Source organism: Raphanus sativus, chromosome 9 (genome assembly GCF_000801105.2).
Source record: "Raphanus sativus cultivar WK10039 chromosome 9, ASM80110v3, whole genome shotgun sequence".
NCBI lineage: Eukaryota > Viridiplantae > Streptophyta > Magnoliopsida > Brassicales > Brassicaceae > Raphanus > Raphanus sativus.
The window spans coordinates 32,885,179-32,906,449 of record NC_079519.1 but is presented as its reverse complement, the minus strand read 5'-3'; the positions used below and the strand labels follow the sequence as shown (position 1 = coordinate 32,906,449).

General features: G+C 36.7%; 3 protein-coding genes across 3 annotated transcripts; 2 read left to right on the top strand and 1 right to left on the bottom strand.

The window, feature by feature from the left end:
* The first annotated feature begins 3,511 nt into the window (after positions 1-3,511).
* Positions 3,512-9,903, top strand: LOC108827600 (sodium/hydrogen exchanger 7). Its single transcript, XM_018601043.2, has 23 exons — positions 3,512-3,782; positions 3,877-3,927; positions 4,013-4,104; positions 4,516-4,593; positions 4,694-4,851; positions 4,940-5,041; positions 5,134-5,251; positions 5,334-5,386; positions 5,469-5,534; positions 5,626-5,670; positions 5,823-5,875; positions 6,265-6,449; positions 6,556-6,600; positions 6,693-6,800; positions 6,954-7,182; positions 7,270-7,572; positions 7,665-7,762; positions 7,849-7,980; positions 8,064-8,282; positions 8,358-8,564; positions 8,655-8,925; positions 9,024-9,328; positions 9,402-9,903. The coding sequence occupies exons 1-23, from the start codon at positions 3,578-3,580 to the stop codon at positions 9,690-9,692; spliced, it is 3,414 nt and encodes a 1,137-aa protein (XP_018456545.2). The 5' UTR covers positions 3,512-3,577; the 3' UTR covers positions 9,693-9,903.
* A 134-nt stretch (positions 9,904-10,037) lies between these two features.
* On the bottom strand, positions 10,038-12,636 carry LOC108827601 (glutamate decarboxylase 4). The gene is made up of 6 exons (XM_018601044.2): positions 12,454-12,636; positions 11,885-12,290; positions 11,483-11,697; positions 11,146-11,399; positions 10,992-11,044; positions 10,038-10,662 (listed from the first exon to the last, which is right to left on the bottom strand). Exons 1-6 carry the CDS (start codon positions 12,537-12,539, stop codon positions 10,195-10,197), a joined length of 1,482 nt encoding a protein of 493 aa, XP_018456546.1. The 5' UTR covers positions 12,540-12,636; the 3' UTR covers positions 10,038-10,194.
* Positions 12,637-18,527: 5,891 nt separating this feature from the next.
* Positions 18,528-21,032, top strand: LOC108828549 (protein NRT1/ PTR FAMILY 8.4). Its single transcript, XM_056995124.1, is given in 4 exon segments — positions 18,528-18,683; positions 18,899-18,998; positions 19,090-19,307; positions 19,466-21,032. Coding segments are annotated over 4 exon segments (1,818 nt in total). The 5' UTR covers positions 18,528-18,623; the 3' UTR covers positions 20,906-21,032.
* The last annotated feature ends 239 nt before the right edge of the window (positions 21,033-21,271 follow it).

Genomic DNA, 21,271 nt, shown 5'->3' with positions numbered 1-21,271 from the left:
GTGAGCCGAGATATTACAATTTATTACTAAATTGGTGAAATTGAAGTCCATGTAACATGACATCATTAGGGATCATCAAACATGCAGAAGACCACAAATCCACATCCATAATTCCATGGGTATCAAACATTGATGGTATTATTTGATGAGTTGTTAAGCTGAAACTAATCTGAGATTTACCAAGAATAATTCCTCATGAAAATCTAGAAGAGTCGGTAATACTAGCTCCGGTTCTAACTGCTAAGAAAAGTCGGTCATTCTAAGCTATGCTCTAATTCCGATGCAGATGGTCGATCTCATTATACATCTGCAAATAAAAAATGCACAAACATTTATGTGAAGAATTTGATCTAAAATATTACATAATATATTCTACGTAAAATATTGGTGATGGAGAATATTTACTGTTAATATTATAAAATTTTATATCAATTCTTTATTTAATATATCTTAACCAAAATAAATAAATGAAAATATATCTAAGATTTTTTAGTCATGAAAAAATTATAATTTAAATATCTACATATTTATTTTAAAATATAACTTTAAATAAATGAAAGTCGTTTACTTTTTGGTTTTCAAAAATAAAATTTTGAAATTAAATGAAAATAAATGAAACTCGAATTTTTATTTTTATTTGTGACAACAAAATTGCTAAAACACGTTTTAAGAAAGTAAAAAGGTTCCAAATATTTTTAGAATACTTTATAACTGAACTTGTCATATTTTCAAAAATATTTTTATTCTTATCGATAGAATGTAATTTCTACACTGCGTAGATAAGAAACCATTATGAATACAATTATTCCATAAGCAGTTTCTATCGTGTGGAGACTTCTGAGTTGTCTGTAGATTTCTAATTAAACTTTAGAATTACTTATAAAATTAGAAGTTGCAGTCATAAATAATATAGTTACCTTTACAATGTGTAGACTTTGCATTCCTCATACTTAGAAGTCCATTAAAAGATAAATTATTAGTTCTACCGAAAGCAGAATAACTTTTTAATGTAGAATTCAGTTTCTACCATGCCATTTTTCAGAGAAGATGAAATCTTTTTCTCTAAAGCATAACTAAAATTTTTTAACTTAACAAGTTTTACAACCAAAAGATACCAGTTTTTATATGGATATTGCATCAATTGTGTCTATCTTATATAATTTTTTGATTAAGTTTGAAAAATGGAAACGATAATTGAGTCAAAAAGATACAAAAAATTATAATAAAGAGACAAAAGATGCTGTTTTTATTCTATTTTGATAAATTTCTCAATTATAAATTTAGTGAACCAGAAAAGTGTAGGAAAAAAATGAAATGGACTTTTACCCTTAAACTTAAACTCAATTTAAAAAATAAATAAATAATAAAGTATAAATATAAAGGTGATCTAAAGAAAAATCATGTGTATACCATTTAGTAAAAAAGGATAGAATACAAAATCAAAATAAGGATCAAATACATTTGTCCATTAACTAAGCCGGCTATCAAATACACATATTAAGAAAATAATTAAGCTCTTTATATTATTTTTAATTAGAGTTTCACATTAATTTTTTTATTTAATCAACAAATAAGGTAAAAATAAAGATTAAACTGATTTTTAATATATAAAAATGTAGAACTGATATTTCTATTGAAATAAATATGAAAGTACAAAATACTTATATGAAACAGAAGGAGAATAGTTTTAGAGTCTTTTAGACCACATACTGGAAACTAAAAACCGAAAATTCGTTTTTTGAAAAAATAATATGATATTACACCACCAACCTGAACAGAATTAACTTGGAAACTAATTCGTTAAAGATTGTCAAATAAATGATAGTTATCCAATAACCTAAATATAAAAATATAATATATGTTTAGATTATAAATATTATACAAAACTTATATTAATATAATTTATTCATTTATCAAATGAAAATGTTTTATAAACAATAAAATAAAAATAAATCCCGCGGCGAAGCGCGGGTAACTACCTAGTATATATTTAAAGTGGTACTTTTATAGAAAAAATAGTTACGTATAATTAAAGTCCATAGTATTAAATAGTGACCACCATTAATAAAAGATACAAATTTTTGAGCCGGCCTAGAATATATCAGGTTTGTAATGTTTGGAGATATCCGGAAAAGAAAAACCCAATAAATAATTAATGTAAACAAATGAGAGGCAGTGCGGCGTTAACATGTTTAACCACATGATCATCATCTCATCAGCAAATGTAGAGCAAATGGGATCCAAATCATCCAAAGCAAACAGAAACATTATAAATAATAATAGATATTTTTTGACCAAAAAAATAATAATAGATATTTCGGTCACATATAATACAATAGAAACATGTATGTAGAGAAACGCTCCTCTCTCTCTAGAAAAGCTCTGTTCCATCTCTAGATCTTAAAAAAAATTGGTGCTGCCTCTGGTCCGGCGAGTGGTCGGTACCGGAGGGCCCCCTTTTCCTTTCTTCTTTTCTCTTTGCCTTCCTCCTCTCTGTCATCTCCCTTAGTCAATATACTCGCTGTTCTGGTTCATTGGAGGGATCCCGGAGACTTTGTGTCAAAGGCGTAACTTGTGGTGATCTTGGAGGAGCGGTGAGGCTCAGGAAGGCGGAGGTGAGGACAGGTCGGCGTTTAGGGTTGAGCTGGAGTAAACGGGTCAATTTTCAATTTTTAGATCTCGGTTGCTCCCTCACGACGACTGCGCGTGGCTCAGTGGGAGACCTTCTCCACCTTGGATCTACAGGCCCGAGTGCGGTGAATCAACCGGAGGAGCGACGAGACAGGCGGTGGAAGATGCATCTGTTCTGCGGTTCTCGTAGATGGCGCGTCGTAGGGAGCCCCTTCACCGGAGAGAGTCTACCGTGGAAGGATCTCTACAGCAAGCACGCGGTGGGGGTTCACATCCCAACGTCGACGGCGTTTGTTTTGTTCGACGGTGGAGCCTCACGTCATCAAAAACCATATATCTGTTCCGGCCATGGCGACGTTGTCAGACCCGCTTTTCACTACGGGATTCTCCCGCTTTCATTACGGGATTCTCCCGGGTTTGGCTAAGGAGTGAACAGTGCCCCGACGGCGACCGACTCTGACCAGATGCACACCGGAAGGTGAAGAGTCATTGGGCCTGTCCTGAAATCTGATCTTTAGAAGCCCAATGTAGTGGGTCTTATTTTCTCGTCTGGTTTTGTTTTCAGTTGCTTTTGGGTTTCATTGTTGTCATCTCATTTGGTCTATTTTAGGGGTTAAGAATCGGTTCATCTCGGGTCGTGGGATGGATTCGATTCATTGTGGTGAAAAATACACCGACGAATTAGATTGGGTAGTCTAGGATCCATTCCAGTTTCGACTCCGTGTTCCTAGGCGATACTAGATCTCATCGGTTGTATGTTGGGTTTAAAATCTCTTGAGGTTGTAATCCTGTATTCACTTTTGGCTAATGAAAAGTTGTCGTTGAGTTAAAAAAAAAAAAAGAAACATGTATGTAGAGTTTCTATACGTATACTTCCTTCTCCTCTTAATAATATCAATCTATCTGAAAGGATCATCTTCTTAGTTCAAACATTATTGGGAAGAAAATGGCGACTGTAATCGACGCGGCGACGATGCCGTATAGACTCCTGGAGGAGTCGACGGAAGGAGGAGAATCAAGCCCCGTCGACGCCGTCCTCTTCGTCGGGATGTCTCTGGTGCTCGGTATAGCCTCCAGGCATTTGCTCCGCGGGACGAGAGTTCCGTACACCGTCGCTCTCCTCGTCATCGGGATTGCTCTTGGATCTCTCGGTTCGATTTCGTTCGATCACTCCTTTCGATTTCGTTATCTTCTTTCGATCGCTAAGACTTTGTTTCTGTGATTTAATGTTTTTTTTTGTTTCAGAATATGGAACTCACCATAACCTAGGGAAGGTTGGCCATGGGATTCGTATATGTAAGTTGTTTGATTCTCAGTGTGTGTTTTAGTCTTCTTCAGTGGTGTGAGCTTTTTTTTCTCAGTTTTTGTTACTACTGTACAGGGAACGAGATCAACCCTGAGCTGCTTTTGGCCGTGTTTCTTCCGGCTCTGCTTTTCGAGAGTGCCTTCTCCATGGAAGTTCACCAGATCAAGGTTCCTGTTTATTTCTTTTGTTTCTTGCTGTAATCAGAGCCGGTCCTTAGATTTCGAGGGCTATAGACAGTTTAAGAAGGATTTTGTAAATTTGGGAGCTGAAAATTTTTTTAAAAGAAATTTGGAGGCTTATTTATATATGAAACTTTTCCAAAAATTTTGGGAAGTTGAGACGAATGTTTCATCCGGATTGGCTCAGGCCAGCCCTGCTTGCTGTAAGCAGGGCCAGGGTCCTGAGATTTACGGGACTTACTAAATGATCAATACATATATTTTCTTTTAATGAATGAGCTTTTATATATATATATATATATATATATATATATATATATATATATATATATGCTCTAGACCAGTCATGTATGTAATCAAGCTGTAAATAGATGCTAATTGTGATGGAACTATTTGTAGAGATGTATTGGACAAATGGTGTTACTTGCTGGCCCTGGAGTTCTCATTTCAACGTTGTGTCTCGCTTCGCTTGTTAAGGTTTGTGGTAGAGTTTTCATTTAAGTAGTAGCGGTTGAGAGAAGAATCAATCATATAAGGTTATGAGATTGTATTAGTATTGTGGTGCTATTTTTTGCAGCTCACGTTTCCGTATAGTTGGGACTGGAAGACGGCGTTGTTGCTCGGTGGACTCTTAAGTGCCACTGATCCCGTTGCTGTTGTTGCTTTGCTTAAGGAGCTTGGTGCTAGTAAGAAGCTAAGCACTGTTATTGAAGGGGAGTCCCTGATGAATGATGGGTAATCATGCCAGCCAACGTTTGCTAATCTTCTGTCCTGCTCTGGTTGTTTCATCACAACTTTATGTTGTTTTTAAAAATGTTTCCAGGACGGCAATTGTGGTTTTTCAGCTCTTCTTAAAGATGGTTATGGGGAATAGTTCTGACTGGGGTTCTATAATCACGTTTCTGATTAGAGTCGCACTTGGAGCGTAAGTCCTGATCTTTTCCTCTTTTAAGGAGATATCCAGTTCTTGTGTTCTTAGCATCGTAAATTGACAACGTTATGATTCTGTCTATTCAGTGTAGGGATCGGTCTGGCTTTTGGCATTGTCTCGGTTCTTTGGCTCAAGTTCATATTCAACGACACTGTCATAGAGATTACCCTTACGATTGCAGTCAGCTACTTCGCATATTACACTGTACGTCTTGTTGTAGACCTTGAAATCTTGTGCCAATATCTTATTTTTGTAGTACAAATGAGAATTAGCTTCTGTGCCGCAGGCTCAAGAGTGGGCTGGGGCTTCTGGTGTTTTGACGGTAATGACTTTGGGCATGTAAGGTTCAGTTATCTCATTTTTTTCCATTATTTTGTCATCATGTAAGAAACCACTTATTATATAATAATAACTGTAACAGGTTTTATGCTGCATTTGCAAGGACAGCATTTAAAGGTGACAGCCAAAAAAGTTTGCATCACTTCTGGTATTTTTAAAACTTGTGGAATTGAAAATTTTTTATTTAGCATAAGTCTATGGACAAGATATAAGGCAGATTTTCCTGATAACTTGTGCAGGGAAATGGTCGCATATATTGCAAATACTTTAATTTTTATCCTCAGGTAAAGCTATAATCACATAGATTCATTCATCTCATGCTTGGGCCATGCCAACCCTAAGAAATAACCTCATGGGTAGCAACCAGCTATTTTACTACAGTCTATCTTCAGCCGGTGCTACAGTATATAAGGTTCTTCTCATTTTGTTTTTGTAGTGGTGTTGTCATTGCTGAAGGCATTCTCGACAGCGATAAGATTGCATACCAAGGTACCATTTAGTGTTGAAAGTTTGCAGTATACTTCCTTTGCTAAAAGTGAATTCTGTTTAGATTACACGACCGTAGTTTCTGTCTAAATTTCTCAAACCAATTGTTTATTGAAGCTGATTCCTAAGTCATTGCTCTTTTCCTCCTGTTTTATGCTATTACCGTGAACAGACCTCTGTTTACATGGTATATGATTCTCGACAGGTCAATTGTTCCTTGAGCATCAATTAGTGTAAAAAGAAAAAAAAAACTTGCATCATTGGTTTGAGGAAGTAATGTAGTTACCACTGTGCCAGGACTTACATAACGTGTTCTTTCACCAGTCCGTTGATGAGAGATTTATTGTGTAAGGTGCATTTAAGAACTCTCGATGACCAATGTTTTTTTACAGGGAATTCTTGGGGGTTTCTTTTTCTACTATACTTTTATGTCCAAGTATCACGCTGTGTTGTTGTTGGAGTTCTATATCCATTGCTGTGTCGTGTTGGCTATGGCTTGGATTGGAAAGAAGGCATTATACTAGTATGGTCTGGTTTAAGGGGTGCAGTAGCGCTCTCACTTTCTTTATCTGTGAAGGTTAGTTTTCAAGAACATTGTCAATCTTGTTCTTCTATCTCTTGAATATATTCAGTTGCATTGCTTCAGTCTTGAATTTTAACTTATTATTAATCACTTGGTTCAGCAATCAAGCGGAAATTCATTTCTCAGCAGGGAGACAGGAACATTGGTAAGTTCGGGAAATAGTCTGCAAGGCGTGATGCCTGATGTTTTATGGAAGACTATCATTTCGGTCTCTTGATATTCTTATTTGTTTTGCAGTTTATTTTCTTCACAGGTGGAATTGTGTTCCTTACTCTGATAGTTAATGGATCCACTACCCAGTTTGCTTTGCGCCTTCTTCGCATGGATGGTTTACCAGCCACAAAGGTCATAATCTTTTCATAGACTTCATTTCCAACTTAAGTATGCAAATACATAGTTAAGTGTGTCTGTAAGCGTCCAAAAGAATCTGCAACTCTCATCTCAAAATGCTCAAACCCCCTTTATTTACTCGAAATTCTCCATTTATTTTGTTGACAGCTACGAATATTGGATTATACAAAGTATGAAATGCTGAATAAGGCCTTACAAGCGTTTGAAGATCTAGGAGACGATGAAGAGCTAGGACCTGCTGACTGGCCTACAGTTGAAAAATACATTTCAAGCTTAAAAGATTCAGAAGGGGAACAAGTTCATCCTCATAGTGGCTCCAAGACTGGAAATCTTGACAGTACGAGTTTAAAGGACATACGTATACGATTCTTAAATGGTAATTATCAATGTCATTTCCTAACATATTACAGTATCTAATGAGTCAAATTATCAACACTCAGTTGGAGTCTCTTGCATGCATCAGGTGTTCAGGCAGCTTACTGGGAGATGCTTGATGAGGGAAGAATATCTGAAAGTACAGCTAATATTTTGATGCGGTCAGTAGATGAGGCCTTGGATCGGGTTTCTACGGAGTCTTTATGTGACTGGAGAGGTCTAAAAGAGCACGTTAAGTTCCCCAGTTACTACAATTTTCTTCATTCTAAACTTATCCCAGGGAGGTTGGTCATATACTTTGCGGTTGAAAGACTCGAATCTGCTTGCTACATTTCCGCTGCATTTCTTCGCGCACATACTATTGCAAGGCAGCAATTGTATGATTTTATAGGTATGTATAATTCAGATTATGGATCGCACCTTTGTTTATCTATACTTAGTAAGAAAATACTTTATCGTTAGTTATCTTTCTTCTTTAAACAGGGGAGAGTAGTATCGGCTCTACTGTAATCAAAGAAAGTGAAACCGAAGGAGCTGAAGCTAAAGAGTTTTTGGAAAAAGTTCGATCATCACTTCCTCAGGTTGAGAGTCGTGTCACTTGTTCTATAGATGATATATCTTTCTCGCGATTAATTACTTATTAACCTTTGATCAACTTGCTTTGTAGGTTCTCCGTGTTGTGAAAACGAAACAAGTAACATATTCAGTGCTGAATCATTTACTCGAATACATTCAAAACCTTGAGAAGATTGGCTTGTTGGAAGAAAAAGAAATCGCTCATCTTCATGATGCTGTCCAGGTAACGAGTTTAAAGAAACAAATTCCTTCAACACATAGTGTCATGTCTCTTTGTTCTAATTTTACTTCTCTTTCTTTGCGCAGACTGGCTTGAAGAAGCTTTTGAGAAACCCTCCAATGGTAAAACTTCCAAAGTTAAGCGACCTGATTTCCTCACATCCGTTATCTGGTGCTCTCCCTGCTGCAGTATGTGAGCCTCTAAAACACTCGAAAAAAGAAACAATGAAGCTGCGTGGTGTGACGCTTTATAAAGAAGGTTCAAAGCCAACTGGAGTCTGGCTTATTTGTGACGGCATTGTTAAGGTAAACCCAGAAACTTAGTCATAATATCGAAAGATTTAATGATCTTCTTCACCACTGAAAGTTATCATATTACAGTGGAAAAGCAAAAGCTTAGGCAACAATCACTCGCTGCATCCAACTTTCTCTCACGGTAGTACATTGGGGCTCTACGAAGTCCTCACAGGGAAGCCATACATGTGCGACATGGTTACAGATTCTGTCGTTCTTTGCTTCTTCATCAGTAGTGATAGAATACGAGCCTTTGTACATTCAGATTCTACCATTGAAGACTTCCTTTGGAAGGTACGTCCTCTTATCCAAATCCATTGAAGAGAACAAACAATCCTCTCGTGATATTACGTACATTGTATTAACTTCTTTTCTCTTCTCCAGGAAAGTGCATTGGTGCTTCTCAAACTCCTGCGTCCTCAGATATTTGAAAAAGTGGCAATGCATGACCTACGAGCCCTTGTTTCAGCTGAAAGCTCAAAACTCACTACATATGTCTCCGGAGAATCAATCGACATCGATTACAACAGCGTCGGTTTGTTACTAGAAGGGTTCATAAAACCAGTTGGTATCCAAGAAGAGCTTGTACCATCTCCTGCTGCGTTACTCCCTTACAACGAGAATCAAAGCTTCCGTAACGCATCAGAAGCTTCAGGTAAATAAATAATCACACACACATACACACATAAATAAAAGAAGAATCAAACCCCTCTTTATCAAAAACTGTGTGTTTGTTTGGATTTTGAATCACAGGTATCATGAGAGTTAGTTTCTCACGACAAGCAACACAGTACAGTGTGGAGACAAGAGCAAGAGTAATCATCTTCAACACTGGAGCACCTGGAGCTCATAGGACTCTACAACGAAAACCATCTTCGTTGTCAACACCAGTTGGGTCAAGCTCCGAGCAACAGCTCCAGAGATCATCTAGTAAAGAACACAGAGGTCTCATGAGCTGGCCTGAAAGCATTTACAAACCCGAGCAACAAGAAGAGATCAATAGAAAGGCATTAAACTTATCTGAACAAGCAAGGCAACTTAGCATCTTTGGCAGCAAGGTAAATAGAAGATTCGTTATGAGATTGTTATCGATGAACTTCTTAAGACTAAACACGAAGCGTTCTGAATCAGGTTAATCTGTACGCAAGGAGTGCAAGTTTCGGCGGGATCATCAACAACAAGCCACAAGATAACTTGTTATACAAGAAACATCCATTAGACGCAGCGAAATCTGAAAGCTCCATGGCCACCAGGCAGCAGGTTGAGACCAGGAAGTTTGTGTCTCAGCTTCCTACGCAAGTATCGTCAGCAGAAAGCAGCACAAGAAGGAAAGCGATGGCGGAGTCAAGCGATGATGAAGAGGAAGGAATCATTGTGAGAATCGATTCTCCGAGCACCATCGTTTTCAGGAATGATATGTGAAGGTATTGAGATGTTTTGTAACATAATAAACAAAAAAAAAAAGAACAAAGATATGCTTAGGAGCTTCTTGTGCAAAAGAATAAAAGGCGAAACAATAGACGCGCTATTTTAATGAACGTTGCGAGAAACGTTAAGTTACTAGAACAAATCCACAGACACGATATTTTTGTATGCTAGCTCTTATATATTTTTCCATGTTATTTATTCAACATATCAAGGTTTTTTTCTTTCTGTCAACTACCAAATGCATGGTGAGTAGATGTGGGAGAAGTAATGAAAGTAAAGTTAAATTAATGAGTTAACTATATATTTATAAAAAATAACGTTTTATATACCCATAAAGTAGATACTATAAAATTGTATTTATTTAAATTTATTAAGATTACAATCATCAACATGAGGAAAATTTTGAAACCAAAAATAATCAGAGCAGCATGAAAGAAAAGGGTTTTAAGATAGAGCTTAATTAGAGATAAAAACAATATTAACTCATTAAACCTTATTAGCAAATCTTGTTCTTGTTAGTGTTCTTTGTCTCCACAAACTTCTTCCAATATGACGTAACTTCCCTCGTCGTCTCCTCCTCCGTCTTCTTAACACCGTTAGCTTTTCCATTAGCCATCTTGGCGTGAACCCTCGCCGGAAGTGTATCGAGCTCGTGGAGAACCTTCTCAAAGTCTGCGACCAGTCTCTCGGCCAAGGTTCGAGAGAAATCTTCTCGAATCACCACACGGAGGACCGTGACGTGCTCTGCATCTGCGGGCATCGTGTAGGCCGGGACGATCCACCCGAAGCGGCGGAGAGTTTCGGCCACTTCGAACTCGTCGTGGCGGCTACTGTCTTTTAGAGAAAACGCCACTAACGGAACACCGTTTTCTTTGGAGACAATGTTGAAACGTCTCGTTTTCTCTAGTCCTTCTCTTAGGACCATCATGTTTTCACGACAATTATCCATCACGTTACGATATCCCTGAACCCAAATAAACATTTTTATCAGTAATATTAATTATGAAGTTAAGTTAAGATCAGTTCAACATTTTTACGGACTCGGAGGTATAAACAGTTTTACTATAATTTCTCTTTTATAAATATATAAAAAAATTCTGAAATTGAATATAATAAACTAAAATATAGACTCAAACTATTTTGATTTTTTTTTTTCAAAAACTTTAGTTGAATATATATAATTTTGGAGATATTATTTATTAAATTTGGAAGGACATCGGATTGGAGCGGAAATGGTAGAACTGGTTGTTCCTTCCTAAACCGGCATTGTTTCAGTCGTTTTGAGTTACTAACCTCGAATCCAAGACGAATCAACTGGTAGTACTGAGCAATCACTTGACTCGAACCTGGTTTATACAAGCATTAACAAATCATTAGTCTCCACATGCATAAAATTTAATATATGGTTTTTATACAAATATAGAAATGGTAGTGTCAAATATGTTACCCTTGGAGAAGTTGAGAGTGAAGGTGGGTTGATCAGCGCCAAGATAATTGATGTGGAAGATAAGTTCATCAGGCAAATCAGATTTGGTTCTCCACACAACCCAACCGATACCGGCATAAACCAAACCGTATTTGTGGCCACTCACGTTTATGCTCTTAACCAGTGGTAACCGGAAATCCCACTCCAGCTCCGGATACAAGAACGGTGCAATAAACCCACCACTTGCTGCGTCCACGTGAATCCCAGTGTCCCATCTGCAAAATGCATTTTCAAAAATGTTAAACAGGAAATAAACCGGTTAAAATTGATTAATTACTAGCTAGGGGTTGCTAATTACCCGGTTTGCTTGTTTTTCTCGACTAGTAGGTCATTGAGGAGCTTAACGTCTTCGAATTCTCCGGTTAGCGTCGAACCGAGGATGGCTGCGACACAAATGGTGTTCTCGTCTACCATTTCGACTGCCTTTTCAGGGTCCATCACGTAGTATCCTTCTCTCAGCTTCACTTCCTTAAGTTCCACCTCAAAATACCTTGCGAATTTCTCCCAGCAAACCTGTATTAAACCGGAAATTTAGTAAACCAGAGACCTTAATCGGAATTACCATCTCTTGGTTATATATTTCAATTCTATGGTTGGTTTAGCTCTGTAATTTGAGAAAAAATAGAACCAAGACTCAATTAGAATTTTCTGGTTTGGGGTTTCAATTTGCGGCTTAGATTTCTGTTTCAATTTGGTTTACCTGAACATTAGCTCCGGTTACGATATTGGGCTTATCATAAGGAAGCCCTTGGGCCTTACGCTTGTTCTGCCACTGTCTCTTAAAAGCCAACCCGGCCAACATAATCGCCTCAGAAGATCCCACCGTGCCGACACCAACCGCAGCCTCACCGTCACCAAGCGGCGCGTTAAAGAGACGCGCAATCATGTTGACGCATCTGTTCTGAAGCTCGGTGGTGACAGGGTACTCGTCCATGTCAACGTAGTTCTTGTTGATAGATTCCATCATGAGCTTGTCGCACTCTGGCTCCATCCACGTGGTCACGAAGGAAGCTAGGTTTAGCCTAGGGTTACCGTCGAGCATTAGCTCGTCGTTGATGATCTGGTACGCTGCTTCCTTCGGGATGGAGTTCTCAGGCATCTCGAATCTGATGATGATAAAAAAAAAACATTATTAAAAATACGAAATAAGATTAACGACGTAACAAGTCATAGCAAAGAAATTTAGCAAAAAAAAAAAGTCATAGCAAAGAAACGTTACTATTAGTTTCATGCAATAGTTCCTAAAGAATTGTAGTTCGCTCTTCTTACCGTGGGAGAGAATTGCGGACATAACGAGAAGCAAAAGTTGAATGGATTGAAACATCAGTTTCAGAAGCTGTCTTAGACAAAACCATCTTCTTTTCAATTCACTAGAAGTCTATAGTAACTTTGAATTATGTGTTTGTAAATTTGTAATTTTTTTTTTGTAGTTGAAGAATGTGTGGAATGAGAAGACGATGAACGAATGATATATATAGTGGAAGAGAATGATTCGTTTCGTTTCGTTTTGCGACGTGAGAGGAAGCATCTCTGGTCTTCGTTTATGGGCTCCCTTTTAACTTTTCTTCTACTGATGACTTTTCATTATAATATCAAGACCAACGAATGATTATTTTTAAAAACTGCACCAATATTAAAATTAAATTAAATAATAACCAGTTCACAGTTAAAAAGAAACTTTAATATACCATTTAGAGATTTCTACTATTATTATCTTATAATTAGTAAAATCCTAAACATTTTAAATGGTAAGAAAATTATATTTGTACATGTCTTCCCAATTTGTTCATATGGAACGTATCCATGCTTTTTCCAGCCTTAAATTTACGGTGGAGTTGGTCAAAAAAAAAAATTACGGTGGAGAAAAAATATATTTTATGATAACATATAATACAAAGGTATAATTATTTGCAATATAATAGTATTGCAAACAAACATATATTTATTTGTGTATTTTAATTTACTCTTCTCTTTTACATATAAGCTTTATTAAAAACTCCCTGCTTTACACCAAAAAAAGTTCCTGCTTTTTTCACATGCAAGAAATATTACGTTGGAGGAAAATCAATCACCAAAAAGTGGTGGGAGAAATAAAATAATGAAATTAGCATTGTTTTAGCAGAACGAAACTAGCATCTTCAAGTTGGAATGTATATATCAGAGAGAGATTTTTTCAGATAGAATTTGAATGTGGTTCTTTACATTATAGGAGCCGATAGAGTATCGGAAACCCAATAAAGTTTTGTACTCCCTCAATTTCATATTACTTGTCGTTCTAATTTTATACACACAGATTAAGAAAACATTTAATTTTACATATTTCCAAAATAAAAATACTATTACCAATACAGCTAACCATATATCAACCAATAGAAAAATAGAAAATAAAATATTGTCAATAAATTTTGCATTGAAAACCGAAAACGACACTTATTTTGAAACAAAATTTTTTTTCTAAAACGACATATAATTTGAAACGGAGAGAGTAGCTGATATCGCATTTTCTGAAACTACGTTCATTACCATTTCAAGTGTTTACATCAATGTGAAAAAGACTAGATTCCCCTGTTCTACACGCGTAAAAGATAATCAATTTCTTTAGGTCAGTACATGGCTTTGATTCGACTATCGTTTAAACGAATTTAACTGGAATAGGAGCTACGTGTTTGAACATTACGTTTCCTTTTGATTGAAAGTCAACACCATGATAAAAAAATGAATTGGAATTATTTTTACTTTTTCTTTTGACATTTTCCAGATTGATCTTTTATTAAAAAAATGTGCATAGGGACTATGACATCTAATTTTCTTTTTTTTTTTGAACAAGACATCTAATTTTCTTTTCGTGATGTTTGTTATTGTTGTGACGTTGTCAATACTACTTCACTTTAGTCTGTGTATATAAGCTGAGGACCAAACTCAACCGTGAATTGGTAGTTTTGGTACCAACAGTATAAGGCCTGTTCAATATTCGACATTTTGTCTACATATCTGTAAAGTATATATAGTTGAGAAAAATCAAACAAACATCAAAACCATGACTGACCTAAACAAAGGTAGCGAAAAAATCAAAACCTCCCACAGGTTTAGACTAGGTTGGGCTTAGGTTAATCGACTATGTTTTTTTCATTAATCCACTATTGAAAAAATGAAAATCACTACCTAATCCAACATTATTTACCGGCTTTCATTACAGTTTACAGAAAATATCTAGAGTTCAGCATCCGTTTTCATTACAGTTTTACGGCTTCATGGAGGCATTTTTTCATTGGTTTTGTTTTTCTGAAAGTGCACTATCCTATTATTAGGCTATTATTATTTTGTTTAATCTAATCTACTAGTCCAATTTACTTTTTCATGAGTGGTACTTATACGTAATAATGAGGTGGTGCAAAGGGTATAACTGTACAAAAAACAGAAAAAGTTCAGTTCCAGTCACTTGCAACGCGTCAGTCAATTGGAACCGACCAAAGGAGATGCCAAGCAACGAATACGCGTTATACCGGCAATTACGGCCTACCGGTTTACCTCTTCCAAAACTGACTTTGCTTAATTAATGGCATGAAATGCAAAACTTGCAAAGCGCACCACGAAATTTTGAAAAGACCAGTTGTTTTTCTAAGAACTCTTCCAACTAATACACTATCCTCCAAAAATAATTTAATCATAGTGTTTAATGATCGGAGTTCGCATAGGGGCTTCTACATGTGTGTTTATTTTTTTTTTCCCAACTGATTTGATTGATGAAACAGAGTAACATACATGAGTAAACAACTAGATCCGGCGGAAACACCTTACTATTCCCGGAGACAGAGCCCACACAGGGAAGCTTAAACCCAAACAATGGGTGCCATACTACTACAACAACAATTACAAACAAGAGATTAATCTTTTTTCTTGCACCCAGCCTCAAAAACAATCCTTGAGAAGGAAAAGGATAAGACTTAGAGCTTTGACGAGCCGGACAACTTGCCTCAAACACAAGAAGAAACAGTGAAGCACTGGCACCATAACGCCACAAGACTAAGATCACCTGAACCTTAGTTCACAGTATCCAACCAGAAATCACCAGCCTAACACCATATACCAACAAGGAAGCAGTCAAACAAGCACCTGGAAAATAAGTTCCATTCTCAACTGAACCTTCATCGGACAATCAGCAGCCTCAACCTCTTTATAAAGCTTCCATTAACCGAAGCCACCAAGGACAAGAGACGCACAAAACCATCCGGAAAGGACACTTATTCAAAGGCCAGGAGAAGGGCTCCAAAACTCGGAGAGAACAGCGCAACAAGCTTGAATCTTCACAAAGGTGTTAGACCTCATCTGCTAACCACATACTCCAACACCAACCACACACAAGCGCACCATTAACGCTCCACCGCTTATCCCGTTGCTGAAGTCAAAAACCAGATATCCAAACACTAATACCAACTGAGGAGACTTAGGAGAGATGGTGAACCTCCGACCTCTAACACCCCCTGAACCACCAAGGCCACACAGCAACACAACCACTGCACCAGACCGAGGAGACACACTACAATCCCTGAGATGAAAACTGAACCGCAAGATAGATCTTCTCTGGAAACCTAACAAACCGACTTTACCACACGAGAACCCTCCACATTATCGCGCCTTGACTCCAGTAGCCAAGCCACCGGTGACATCGTCTAACCTAACGAGCTAAACGACGGAGGATGGAAACCGGACCATAGCTCAGACAAGACGATAGGGGAGTGAAATCGAAGAAGAAGCAGAGGACGAGCAAACTGAATGGAGAAGAAAGGCTCCGGCGACGGTACGCTCGCTCACGCGCCGTCCGTACGCCGGACCTAAACTCAGATCTACTTTTTCCTTTTCTTCGGAGCTTTCTCTCTCTACTGTTACGCTTGAATATGTATGATCTATTCTTTTAACTTCATGTGTGTTTATTATTGGGAACATATCAAATAATACTATATTTTCAGTATTTGTGATTTACTTCGTATTTGATGGATATCTGATTTTCCGATTTGTTTTGTTTTACAAAAATATAGATATTCGGTATCCGAAAACTTTTTTTTAGTATTTGCGAATATTCACGGATATTTATGAAAATAATACTAATTTATTTTTAGAAATTTTTTTATATAAAAAAGTAAAAAATTAATGAAACTATATGTTTTATAAATTTTTAAATTAATAATTTTATTGTAAAACAACAGCTTTTAGAATAATTTTAGTTTTGTATAAAAATTTTATATTCTTCTTTTTAATTTATCATTTATATGTAATTTCTAAAATAAAATTTAATAAATTCAATAATTATATAATATTATACATTTAAATTATATATTTAATTGTAGACAAACATCTATTTGTATAAAAGTTGGAACAAATCAGATATCCGTCTCTAATATTTTTAGTATATGTGATTTGATTCATTTTTAACGGATATTAATTTTGAATAGTTATTTTGCTTTGAAAACTTATGGATATCCAAATTTTTCGGACCGAAACAAATAGCGAATCGAATCAAGTTTAACGAATAAAATGTTCAATCCTTACTGTTTTTATACACGTTTTTTTCTCAATTTCATTTTGGAGGTTTAGACTGAGCCAACAAAGATTATTAAGAAACTCACTAATATTGTTAGGCCCAACTGGTCCAACAGGTTCAGCAAAAAGATTTTGGGAGGTATAAATTTTGTTAGAACACAACTAATCTACTGAAGGATGATTGTGATTTCTATCAGACTATCACAAGGAACATATATTAAGCTTTAATACCAGTCTATGATTCCAGTCTCGTGTCTCTGATTCTTATTGGCTTGTAACAATTTATGTCTGAGATAAGCCTTCTGAAGATATGTCTTAAATTCTCTTAAGAGGAAGTGAAGTGAAATTATATGATGAAGATGGATCTAGAGGCAGGTCACTAGAGCTTCCCAAGTTCTCTAGCAGCATACCGTAAAATGAGTTTCAAGGTCCCTGAAGAAGATCATACACTTCTCTTCGAGGTAACAAACAAAAAATCTTCTTCCAATACTGTAAACCGGAAGATTGAGCATTTCGACTGTTAGAAGAAATTTTTTTCTTTTAATTTCTAGATTTGACATGATAGCGATATTGCATGTACGGTATAGTATAAATAAAGACAAAGCTAGGAGACTGATTTTAACTGTAGAGTTAACCAAGTTTTTATAATTTTTCACAAATTAACACATAAGGTGGAACGCATAGGCTTGTGTAGCTAACATAGAAGCCCACCGGCAATGGGTAGTTGGGGATGTTAGGGCAGAGTTATTGGTAGTTTCTTACCAAAGTTCTTAAGATTAGATTAATAAAAAATCATAACAGGAAAAAAGAGAGTAAAGAAAGTTTCGGGGCTGTAAAAGTTCCGATACTTTCTCTTATGTGTCCTTCTTTTATTCATCCAAACTTTTTTCACTTAAAATTTAAGTAAAAAATAAAACATTTATGTCATTTACTGGGTACTAGATCATGACCCGCGCTTTCGAAGCGCGGGATATTTTATGATTCAAAATTTTGTTAACAATGTTACAAATATTTAATATGTAAGAATTTTTTCTATTTAAAAAACTGCGTTTGAATCAACATTTTTAAATCCAATTTAGATCGTCGAGTCAGTAAACCCGGTAATCCGATATATAATCATGTTTGAATTGGTTAAAAGGTAATGGGTTAATAAGTTTGATTTGAATCCAATTTGAATATATCATATAGTACGACTATTATATAAAATTAATTGGTTAAAGAGTAATGTATTGCATGGTGATCATCGCATGGATTTATTGGATGGGGATTATGAAATCTCAAATTTAACATTACTGCATGTTGGTTATGAAATTAATTGGGAAAGAAAAAAAAAATTTAATAGAAAGAAAATGGGCAAACTGATAAAATGAATGTATATAAGGTATTAAGTTAGCATAGAATAAGGAAATAATTTACTAACATTAATTGTTAGTTAATAGGATCAGAAAATATATCATATCTAATAGTAGGTCCAATTTAAAAATTCACCTAGAAGAAGTTGTAATGTTTCTGTTTTAATAAGATAGATGTGCCATTGCTAATGTTCCTGAAATTTAATTGATTGATATTGTAGCTTTAAACTTTTTGTTTTAAAATCTAGACAGTAAATGTTTTGACCGTAATTTTTTGTTTTTGCTGTGATTTATTTTCTAAGATATCTAAGGCAGTAAATAAAATCTTTAGAAAGACTGATTTCACTTCCCAATCACCCCCCTTATCTCTTCTTCTCTGTTAAATACTTAAATGACATGGAGGATCTTGTTTATTGACAATCAAGAAACTTCTGGGGCTTTTCTGTAAAATTTTGAAAGTTAAGGGGAAACAGTTAATTCGACCAAAAATGCATCTCCGTTACAGAATAATAAGTGGCCGTGGAAAAAAAGATCCACTAGGTGAAAACGATGGGTTCCATCGAAGAAGAAGAAAGACCTCTCTTCGAAGAAGGTCCTGTACTATCACAGGTTCGATCGAGTAGTGTTCTTTGACTTTCAATTTGGTTACCGATTACAGTTAGAATCAAGGAACTGTGGTTTCATTTCATGTGTCAGTCAACTTTGGCTGACCTTTGTTTTAATCCAGTTTGTGTATCTCTGCTATAATTATGTAACTGATTGGGATTAGATTTCATTTACATACATATTTTTTAGCTAATCTGAGCTGGAGTTTGTTTAAGCAGGAAGTGAAATTGTATGCTGAAGATGGTTCAGTGGATATTCATGGAAACCCACCATTAAAGCAAAGAACAGGAAACTGGAAAGCTTGTCCATTCATTCTCGGTAATTAAAAAAAAAAAAAAACAAACGTTTATTGTTTTGTCTTTTGTTGTATCTCTAAATCCTTTAAGACTTATGTATGTTACCGTTACAGGCAACGAATGCTGCGAACGGTTAGCTTACTACGGTATTGCCAAGAATCTAGTCACTTACTTCACCACTGAACTGCATGAGACAAATGTTTCTTCCGCAAGACACGTCATGATATGGCAAGGCACTTGTTACATCACTCCTCTCATTGGAGCTTTAGTTGCTGATGCTTTATGGGGAAGATACTGGACTATTGCTTGTTTCTCTGCCATTTATTTCACCGTAAGCTGTTTGAGTGTCCGCTGAGATAAAACTAATATTACATGTTGCGGTTTCGGGCCATGAACATTCTGGTATTCAAAATAATAACAATAATAATAATAATAATAATAATAATAATAATAATAATAATAAATGTTCTGTGCTTTGATTTTGTTTAGGGAATGGCTATACTAACACTCTCAGCTTCACTCCCGGGCCTTAAGCCAGCTGAATGCATTGGCCCTCTGTGCCCACCAGCAACACCAACTCAGTACTCAGTGTTCTTCACCGGTCTTTACCTTATCGCACTCGGTACTGGGGGCATCAAACCATGTGTCTCATCTTTTGGTGCTGATCAGTTTGATGACACTGACACTCGCGAACGCGTCAGTAAAGCTTCTTTCTTCAACTGGTTTTACTTCTCCATCAACATCGGTGCGTTCGTCTCCTCTACTCTTCTAGTGTGGGTTCAAGAGAACTGCGGGTGGGGTCTCGGGTTCTTGATCCCCACGGTGGTCATGGGGCTCTCTCTCGTGAGTTTCTTCTCTGGAACTCCGCTTTACAGGTTTCAGAAACCCGGAGGCAGCCCGGTTACTAGAGTTTGCCAAGTTCTCGTAGCTGCGTACCGTAAAATGAACCTCAAGTTCACTGAAGAAGACCATACGCTTATGTTCGAAACAGTAGACAAGAACTCTGTAATAGCTGGAAGCAGGAAGATTGAGCACACACACGGTTACAAGAAAATATCGTTTTTATCATTTTGATTTTGTGAGTTTGTAGAGTGTTAATGGTAAAATAAAATAAACTGTTTTTTTTTTTCCCATATTATACGCAGGTTTCTTGACAAAGCCGCTGTTATTACAGAACATGATGTCTCTCCTCCTAACCCATGGAAGCTATGTACTGTGACTCAAGTCGAAGAAGTCAAGATTCTGTTACGTATGTTTCCCATCTGGCTCTCAGGCATCGTCTTCACAACTCTCCAGTCTCAGATTTACACCCTCTTCGTGCAACAAGGACGGTCCATGAAACGCATCATCGGCTCGTTAGAGATCCCTCCCGCTACGCTCGGGATGTTCGACACAGCGAGCGTGCTCATATGCGTCCCGATCTACGACCAACTCCTCGTTCCCTTCGTGAGACGGTTCACAGGCAGAGCAAAAGGCTTCACTGATCTACAGCGCATGGGACTTGGGCTTCTCGTCTCTGTCTTGAGCATGGCAGCTGCAGCTATCGTCGAGACAGAGAGGCTGCGTTTTCTTGGGGCAATGAGCATCTTCTGGCAGGTCCCTCAGTACTTTCTTATGGGGACAGCGGAGGTTTTCTTCTACATTGGTCAGCTTGAGTTCTACTACGAGCAGTCTCCTGACGCGATGAGGAGCTTGTGCAGTGCCTTGCCGCTTCTCTCTACCGCCTTTGGGAGTTACCTGAGCTCGTTGATCATCTCGGTTGTGGCGTATTTGACGACAAGGGATGGTCGAGATGGTTGGATTCCTTCGGAGGATATTGATAAAGGGCATCTTGATTACTTCTTCTGGCTTTTGGTCTGTTTTGGTGGTGTGAATGTTCCTGTTTTTGTCTTCTTCTCTGTCAAGCACTTGCAGAAAAAGGCTGCCTGAGGTTTAGCTTTGTGTCTCTGCTAACCTGCTTTGGGGTCTTGTTTGAAATTTGTAAATACGAAACATGTAAAAAACCAAAGTTATGGGAAATTATGTAAAACTATGAAGACCATACATTTTTTATAAAGTATTTACCTCTAACAGCTTCTAACTGTAAAATTTTTTTTAAAAAAAATATCTGTTTAGATTTTGAAAATTTTAAATAACAGAAAACAGTATAAACCTTTTTATAACTATTACCAAACACCAATCAGATAACCTTTAAATAATTATTGGTTGTAAATGGTTATTCGTAAAGGAACACAATAAAATAAAATGGATAATTATGTGGAATTTAAAATGGAATGATGATGATGATCAAAGTTG